This window comes from Alligator sinensis, unplaced genomic scaffold (genome assembly GCF_000455745.1).
Source record: "Alligator sinensis unplaced genomic scaffold, ASM45574v1 scaffold76_1, whole genome shotgun sequence".
In the NCBI taxonomy this organism is placed as follows: Eukaryota; Metazoa; Chordata; order Crocodylia; family Alligatoridae; genus Alligator; species Alligator sinensis.
Window position 1 is genome coordinate 3,495,526 of NW_005841865.1, and position 8,930 is coordinate 3,504,455.

The 8,930-nt window shown below is 42.1% G+C and overlaps 1 protein-coding gene and 1 long non-coding RNA gene across 4 annotated transcripts in view; one reads left to right on the top strand and one right to left on the bottom strand.

The window, feature by feature from the left end:
- Positions 1 to 8,930, top strand: part of EYA2 (EYA transcriptional coactivator and phosphatase 2) — a 149,065-nt gene that overhangs the window by 94,024 nt on the left and 46,111 nt on the right. For 2 of the 3 annotated variants that reach the window (XM_014525637.2, XM_014525657.2), the window contains 2 exons: positions 1,783 to 1,850; positions 6,086 to 6,317. In XM_014525637.2, coding sequence (XP_014381123.1) covers positions 1,783 to 1,850; positions 6,086 to 6,317 — 300 coding nt within the window. The remainder of the gene's footprint in view (positions 1 to 1,782; positions 1,851 to 6,085; positions 6,318 to 8,930) is intronic. The other variant, XM_014525643.2, reaches the window with a different exon arrangement.
- LOC112547963 overlaps positions 1 to 8,930 on the bottom strand; it is a 42,057-nt gene that overhangs the window by 7,471 nt on the left and 25,656 nt on the right. The gene's annotated exons all lie outside the window — the stretch shown is intronic.

An 8,930-nucleotide genomic window follows, 5' to 3' on the forward strand; every position in this document is an offset into this window, starting at 1 on the left:
GGTCTTCAGTGGTTTGCACCAGCTGAAGACAACGGTTGCCCTGCATTCATTCTTTCCTGAACTGCTTGTCCTGAAAACCAGGCCTGGTCTGTTACTCCCAGATTCTCCCTGGGGTGAATGTATTTCACCAAAAAATGAACAGCTGTACATATTTTAGGTCCTGGTTGTATGAATATAGCACCTGAATCTGCAGCTCTGTTGGGAAACGAAAGGAGGGTGCCCAGAGGAAGAAATGGGAGAGTCGAAGATACATGGGGCCATAGTGGAAAAGAAGTTTAGTTCTTCACAATTCCCTCCTCCACCTCCTTTTTATTCTTTTCAAGGCTACAGAGCAGCAAATTAGTTCTGGAGGCAGATCTTCCTTCTCATTTCTTTTTGGCATGAGATTTATTTCTCACTGCATGTGCTTTGTGACTGCACTTGGCGGGCTACAGTTTGTTCAGCTGTCTGTTCCCCAGCTAATCTAGGGTCTTAAAAACAAACTGGAGAAAGGACACCATGTGAAGACATTGAGAGGCATTTGTTTCTATGCTCTGGTTAAGACAGCACTGGTCACAAAGGTCCCAATATGTAAAGGGAGAGCGTTTAATATAGCAAGAGTCAGAGTAAGAAAATACGACTTGCATGGATCTACAATTAGCTTCCTAGGATTCTTAGTCTCATTGCAACGGGGTGACTGAATGATGTACAACTAAGGGCCTGCTGAAAACCTGCTGGCACACAAAGACCACACCTAATTCACAGGTCACAGCTGCCCTAAATGTTCAACTGGAGCTAAGGCTGATTATGAGCTGCAACCTGAAATACTCTATAGAGCCTGCCAGCTTGCATCATGAGCTGCCTCTGTGTGTTAGAGGCAGCTTAGGGTCAGAGCTGTAACCAGCCCATGGCTGCAAAAATTAGGAGGCCAACTTAATGGACTAAAGAAGGAACTCCCTGAAGAGTTTGTACACTGGACTTAAAATAATTTTTTCAGGACCATCTTGAAGACAGGAAGCAGCAAAATCTTCTATTTCACCATTACTACTTCTCCTACCAGATGCCAAATTGTTAAGGCCTTTCCTTTCTCCTGCCACACCCAGCAACAAAATACATTGCATCAAAATTAATTCTTAAGGGTGGCTAGTTTGTGCTCCAGACATAAATCAAAGAGAATCATACAAATGTGAGCCACAAAGCATCCATGCCCCCAGGACTGTGCAATGATTCCATCAGCTGTAAACTTGGGAGTCTTTGCATAGTGTCTTGATGGGGACCAGAATAGCAAACTTCATCCTAAAATAACTTTGCACTTGGTCCATCAAGACCGAGATTCAAGGACACAGTTGCACAGTAAATGTTGTGTATGCCCATACACATATATGAACAACTGATAGGATGCACAACTAGAGGTATTCATTTTCATGATTAGGTTTCAGGAAGAGGTTTTGGAAGTTCTATCCTGATATGTTTTGTAATACTGCAAATCATTTTATACAATATCCCAAGTTGCAAACTTCCTGTGAATTACTATTTACCAGCTTCAGTGTGCTACTACTTCCAGCTCCATTGTATATTATTAAAGTGCATTAGGTAGTTACCTTTGCATGCCTTTCACTAAGCAATATTCAACAGGAGCCCAAATTATGACACCAGAAGCTGTTTTGTAGTTTCCATGGATTTGTGACATGGTGCTTTATGGCACCAAACTGGCAGGAGAAATGTACTTTTCCTCCTGTTGTGTAACCGTTACTTTCATTCTAGGAATTTTGTTATATGCAAATGTGATGTTATTTTCTTTAGGCACATCAGGGATTTACCAAGGAGCCAATGGCCTTGCTAATTCTGCAGGATTCAGCACTGTGCATCAGGTACGTCCTCAACAATTATCAGGACTATTCCTGGCCTTTATTTAAACACCCCAAATAAGAGAGATTCTCCTAATATTCATATATATTAGATTTCCTAAAATGTAGATCTGTTTACAGATACCGTAAATTATTTCTATAGATACCTGGCCTAGCAACTGTCGTAACGTAAGCTGGTTTTGGTTAAACACATGTATCCATGTGGACACACCAGTGGCTTGGCAGGGGTCTTTGCAACAGAATACTGACAAAACTCTCTCTCCTCTGGCATTCCCTTCTCTGGAGCAGTAGTTTGATTACAATGTTGAAAATATTCTTGTGGGAACCCACGGTATCATATTAACAGCTTTTTTTTAAGTAAAGTTTTCCATCACCTACAGAATGCTCCTCCATTACACCCTCTTCCTTTGCTCTCTTGTCTTTATGTAATAAATGTGGAATAAACAACGTAGAACTGTACTACACAGAGCCTGGTGAATAATGAGCTACCTAAGCCATCTGTACTGCTTCTTATTTGGGTACAGACCTATTTATGGACATCATAACTTGCACTTGTTGCCACCATTTTACACGCATGTACATGTGCATGCAAAAACACAGTGTGTAGAAGACACCAAGACTACTTAATTACTAGTAAAGATTGTAAGAACTACTCTTAGTTGTGTCAGTCATGAAGACATGGGAAGCAAGTCTTTTTGCAGCCGTGCCCTGTTCATTTCCAGTTCCTTCCCCACGTGGAAGTTGCTATAATCCTCATGACAACAGCAGGTTATTTCATTATTATTTAATTTTCAGTTTAAGGATTTGTGGTTAGTAGAGACCAATAGAAGTGCCTCTGAAATGTAAGAGGGGCTGCAAGACGGTAAAATATTTTAACTTGTGCCTCCAGTATTTTTGTGATGGATTTTAAAAGTTTATTTTCCAACTTGTTTTTTATACTGGAAACTTGGGTTTTACCCCATTACTGAGAACTGTGTGGTAACTGACAACTATTAAAGTTTTCACAACAGATTAAAACCTGAACAATTGAGAGGACAACTGACTTCTGGCTAACACCTCTCTTAACACCAATGGCTATGGCAAACAAAGTGTTTATTAACAAGGGAAAGGTATAATAGGCAACCCCTGGCAGAGCTTGGAACACAAAGGCAGTTTGCTTGGCACGTGCCCCTCTGGGCAGACGGTGGGGAAGGGGCTGGAACAGCACTGCCACAACAAGGATCAGGCACCTTGTGGCTCCCCTGCTGTCTGCCCTGGTACACCATCTTGTAAGTTGAGGTTGCGAGTCTTTTTGGCACTCTGCCCCAAAATGTTGCTAACTCCTGGTGTAATCCACAAGGTTAAATGGTGAGAGTTCACAGGATATACCTTTGAAACCCCTAAAAAGTCCTCTGAACAAATCTGAGAAGGTCAGGCTTGGCACGGCATTCCAATTTTTTTTAAACAAACAAAAAAAGTTGGGGGGCAGGAAGCATATGCACGTACAAAGGGGAAAAAACGTTAAATAATTCAGCCTCCTAATATTCCTTGGTGGCATGAAGAAACAAAAAAACCGTCCTTGAATTAAGCTTAAGAAAACCTTGGTAAGCTGCATTTATTCCATGATTACAATTCTCAGGACTGGAGTGCACACATCTGAACTACCTTTCAATAAAAAGTTGTTTTTTTTAAATTCTTCTTCCTTATTCTGGAACCTCTATTCACTCTCCCAAAATGAGGACTGCACTACTGATAACAGCCAAACCATTCTATCAGCAAGTGCCCCGGCATGCTAGATTGTGCCGTGCAGGTCATCGACATGTGCTTCCCTAAACCGTGAGTGTATGCACACTGCAGTATCTCTCCATTCATAAGAAATTAAATGAGTACATCAGGGACTAAAATTTACAACCCCTCCCCCCCTTTACATTTTATTGTACATTTCAATATCTGACCTCACAAGGAAGGAACAGAGACTCAAACTAAAGGACTGGTGTGCAATGCCTATGGATTCCTGAAAAGCAAAAGACAGATGGAAGGTATTTACTAGTATGTTAGACCTTCCAGCTTTGACACTGTCCCATTTAATTACTCTATGTGTCTTATCAAATCTTAGAGTACAGTGAATAGTATAACTCATTCATCCCTCACTAAGAGGCTCAGACATTGAATCAGTCAGACATGGGCGACTGGTGCCTCCCAATTTTGGGGGTCCCCCAACGGCTGGTCACCAAGTGCGCCGCCAGCACTTTTGCCACTGCCGTGCCGCTGGCAGAACCAATTTCAGGGGGGCACCAGCCAGAGCGCTCACTGTCAGGGGGGCATCAGCACTCTCGGGGGGGGGGGGCATATGCCCCCCTTGCCCTCTTTATGCTTCACCTATGCAGTCAGAGGGGCTTGGGGCAGAAATTACATATAAACTGATATAAGTGATTGGAAACTGGTTCAAACCTGTAACACAACAGAAGTTCAGAGTATATAAACCTCTTTCAAAATGGCCGAAACCAGTTTAAGACAAATCTGGATGGATGTAGCATTAGAATTAACTGATTTAGGTTGAATTAGTTAATTGAACTTCTGTTCCAGATCCCCTCCAGATTCAAGTTAACTCACAGTCCCCCAGCCTCCCAGGATGTTTTATGCCTCTCCCACAAGCCTCACCTCACAGGGTGGGCTGGCTAGCCTTGGCCCAAGCTGTCTGCTCCAGCCAAGCAGAGAGGAGTGCTCTAGCACACGGGTTCCCAACCTTTTTATGCTGAGGACTGGCCAACTGTGCACCGGAAGTGACTGTGGACCAGCAAACTGGACCAGCAGTGACCAGCATACTGAGTTTCATAGTTTCACAGTTGGTAGGGTCGGAAGGGACCTGAGCAGATCATCAAATCCGACCCCCTGTCATGGGCAGGAAAGAATGCTGGAGTCAAACGACCCCGGCTAGGTGATTATCTAGCCTCCTTTTGAAGACCCCCAAGGTAGAAGTGAGCACCACTTGCCCTGGAAGTTGGTTCCAGATCCTAGCTGCCCTGCCTGTGAAGTAGTGCCTCCTGATGTCTAGTCTGAACCTGCTCTCAGTCAACTTATGGCCGTTATTCTTAGTTACTCCTAGTAGCGCTCGGGGGAACAGGGTCTCTCCCATTCCCTGCTGGTTTCCCTGGGTAAGTTTACAGACGGTCACCAGATCCCCTCTCGGCCTTCTCTTGCGGAGGCTGAACAGATTCAGGACCCGTAGCCTCCCCTCATAGGGCCTGCCCTGCTGCCCCCTGATCATGCGAGTGGCCCTCCTCTGGACCCTCTCGATGCTGGCCACATCCCTCCTGAAGTGCAACGCCCAGAACTGTGGCCTGACCAATGTCGCATAGAGGGGGAGGATAGCTGCCGGTCCGCAGTATGCTGGTTACTTCCAGTCCGCAGTTTGCCAGTCTACGGTCACTTCCAGTCTGGCAACCAACCCTCCTGCAGACCAGCAGCCAACCCTTCATGACTCGGCAGTTAGGAACCACTGCTCTAGTGCCCTTCAGCTTCTGGCCTGAACCACTGCAGGCATCTGGCTGCATTTCTGGAGTCAAAAGTGAATGTCTGTTTACTTAGTTATCAGTTCAGTCTATGCAGCTTAGACTAACCTGCAAAGATTGAATCAATTCAGCCTCGGGGTTTTTGACTGTCTGTACTTAGCCAGGGACTCACTTCATTGAGGTCAGTCAGGTCCAAGGTTGCTTACAATGTTTGTTTCCTAGATATGGCATTTCAGTGAGCTGGAAAGGGATTATTGTTACATTTTACCTAGATAGTTAAACTTTGGGAAAGGTACATCATTTAAAGATTAATTTATTAGCCACAGTGGTTAGAAAATTTCAGGTGCTTGGAAATTTCTGCAAAATGTTTTAGTTTTTCTTCTTCTGTTTTGTAATTAGTGTTGCAGCTGTTCAGAAATCTATGGATAATCACAAGGCCGAGAGAGAGTGCAAATGTTTATACTTTCCTCCTCCATTTTTTTTTAACTTCCTTCTTTTACATTTCTTTTAAGGAAATTGTTTACAGCAACCCTCAATCTTGCTGCTGCCCATTTTGAGAAACTAATCCACAATACTCCCCTACAAAAAAGTTACTGCACCTGTACTCAAAAATGATGAGTGAATATGACAAAAAGGCAAAAGTTCTTTGGAAGAAGTATCTAGGAGCTCTGGGTATCTGTATGCCTAACTGAGACCTATGAGACCAACATCTGCGGAACCTATTAGCTTGCCTATTTGTTTTTTTAGGTACAGAGCCTGCGATACAGAATGGTTACTCACTGTCTCTCTCTCCCCCTGAAGGAATACTCATCCTATCCGAGCTTTCCTCAAAGCCAGTACTCGCAGTACTACAGCTCTTCTTACAACTCTCCATATGTATCGGCAAATAGTATCAGTCCAACAGCTATCCCAACATCCACTTACTCTCTGCAAGAATCTTCACACAACATCACCAGTCAGAGCACAGAACCACTGTCTGGTAGGTTTAGCCATGCTGTTGTTTAAAACCAAACTGCAGTTTTGCAAGCTCAGTCATCTGGGCATAAATAATGCAAGTTTGCTATCAGATTTTGTAAATGCATTTGTTTACACCAAAAAGGAATTGAGTTCACAGCAAAGTTTTATTTACATCTGCAGTTTTTCATATGTAGTACAGTGTCAGCAGCAAAATGTGACTTCAGGTTTAGGGAAGAGGCACAGATTTAGAGAAAAAAATCAGAAATTGTAAGCCCTATAAAGAGAGTTTATATTGCTTTTGTGAGTATTTCTGCATTTTTTTTTGTTTCAAATGTATTCCTGATTTGAGTGGTTTGATGTCCTTCCATAAAAGCTAACATAGAAAAATAAAGATATTACTCCTGACCCACACATAAGAGTAGCATTAATAGGTCACTGGTAGTAGCAATAAGCTCAAACCAAAATACCAATAAGCCCAAATATTGAAAATTTCAAGATTTACAGTCCATACTTAGTTTTTAAGCAAGTCTCTAACAGCTCCCTCTAGTATCTAAATTCACAAATAATTATGTTAAAAGAATTTAAGAATTTGTCTCCCCAACAGCAACAAAAATTCAACAGAAAAGTTGAACTTAATGACAATTATGGATGCCACATAAAGGCACCACTACCTTTGATATTATCCAGGAATCTCCTAGGGCTCAAGTGGTTTATGGAATCACTGACAAGTTGTTATCCTCCTGTACTATCTGAATGCAGTCTTCAGATGTCACTTCACTGGTAAAATTTTCATTGGCATGCAATAACATTTATATAAAATACCACATAATATGCGGATGATCACAATATACACCCATTGTATGGTCAGTTGACTTATGAAACAGAACTGAACATCTGTGGTTGCTCAAAAAGAAAAATAAACTAATATAGGTTTGGAAAAAAGAGAGAGATTGCAGATAGCTCTAAAAGTAGTTGGAGGATTTTCTGTTCCTTAGATCTTATCTCAGCCTTTTCAAGAAAGAGTGGTTTAAAAAGGTTTGTACGAACAACCCTAGAGATAGGAAGATTGAGAAGCTACAAGTTAGCAAGGTAAAAAGAAAAATGTTTAAAGATTTGTCATTTAAGGGAAATGATCTCAAGAGGAGTTTATGAAAGTGAATCCTATCAAAACTGAAACGTTACATTGTATTGAGTTACACTTTGCCAGTGCTCTTAAACCGTTGCCTTCTCTTAAACAGCTAAACTAAATTAAAAGGCACATTTATTTAGAAACATCGTAGAGCTGCATATATTTACATATACTTGCTGGAAAACATCCTTTTTTAATAAAGACAATTCACAAAAAATATCTTGGTAATTTTGCTTTTTTTCTTAAAACCTGAATCATAATTTCTTTCCTTCCTCCCCCTCCAGTTTTTCCAGGGAGAGAGGTGGAAATGGAGGAAGAAAATACTTTAAAAAAAATACACAAAAGCAAGTTTAATATATAATAAACATGGTGAAAAAAATAATCTCTTCATATTTTTTTTCCCCAGAAATGACCTAAATAAGTGATGTTTGTTCCAAAGGTTTTGTGTTAGAATTTTTATATGAAGTGATGATTTTTTAAAAAGGAAAATGTCTTACAAATGTCATAATTCAGGTTTTTTTTTTAATGATTGTAAACCCTTTTGAATTTTTGACCAGCTTGAACACAAAACCTTTGGAACAAACATCGCTTATTTGGGTCAGTGGTCTCCAACCTTTTTATGGTGAAGATCACTTTTTGGCACCCCTCCTCCCACCCGCCCTGGACAAGTTGCCCAGGCTCTGACCCCACTCACCTAGCCCAGCCCGGGCAGCAGGGGGCATGGCTCAGCCCAGTCACGTGCCTCCTGCCACTCCCAATCATGGAGCCTCTGATAGACTGAGATTGACTGTCAGAGGCTCCACGATCGACCAGTCAATTTAATAGATTTCATAGACAATTTGAGCTGGAAGGGACCCCGGAGGATCATTGAGTCCAGCCCTGATCAAAATCGACTGGTTGGTGACCACTGATTTAGGTCAGTTCTGCAAAAATATCTGTCCTTACCACCATGAAGAGATTTTTTTTTTCACCATGTTGCTATTTGTGTAGATTTAAAGGTTTTGCAGCTTTAATTATTCTACTATAATTAAAGCAACTATTCTCCGTCCGTCCGTCTTCCCCCCCCCTCCCCCCCCCACTTCTGCAGTACAAGCACTGTTATACTATTATATAAGTGCTTATACTGTTTAGGAAATAAAAAAAAAACACAAAACTTGACAGCCAAATTACTACTTTTATACTGACATAACCACATGTGCACTAGAACTCTTTGATATAAACAGATATCATTTTTGGAGTGGGATCAGCTGGGCTGGGATGTATCCTGACACAGCGATCTGCTTCCCTGGTATCCATAGGCATCTCTGGGACCATGGTCCTGCAGGTGGGGTCTCTGCCACCCCAGGTCTTCATGGGCCTGATCTTGTGGGATGATGGCCACAGGCCAACTCAGGGTATGGCAGCATGATACACACACTGCAGGGGGATGCTGGTATGCACCTACAAACGTGGAGGGGGGCAATCCCATAGGGGTTCCCCTCTTCATGCCTGCAGAACATGTCCTTA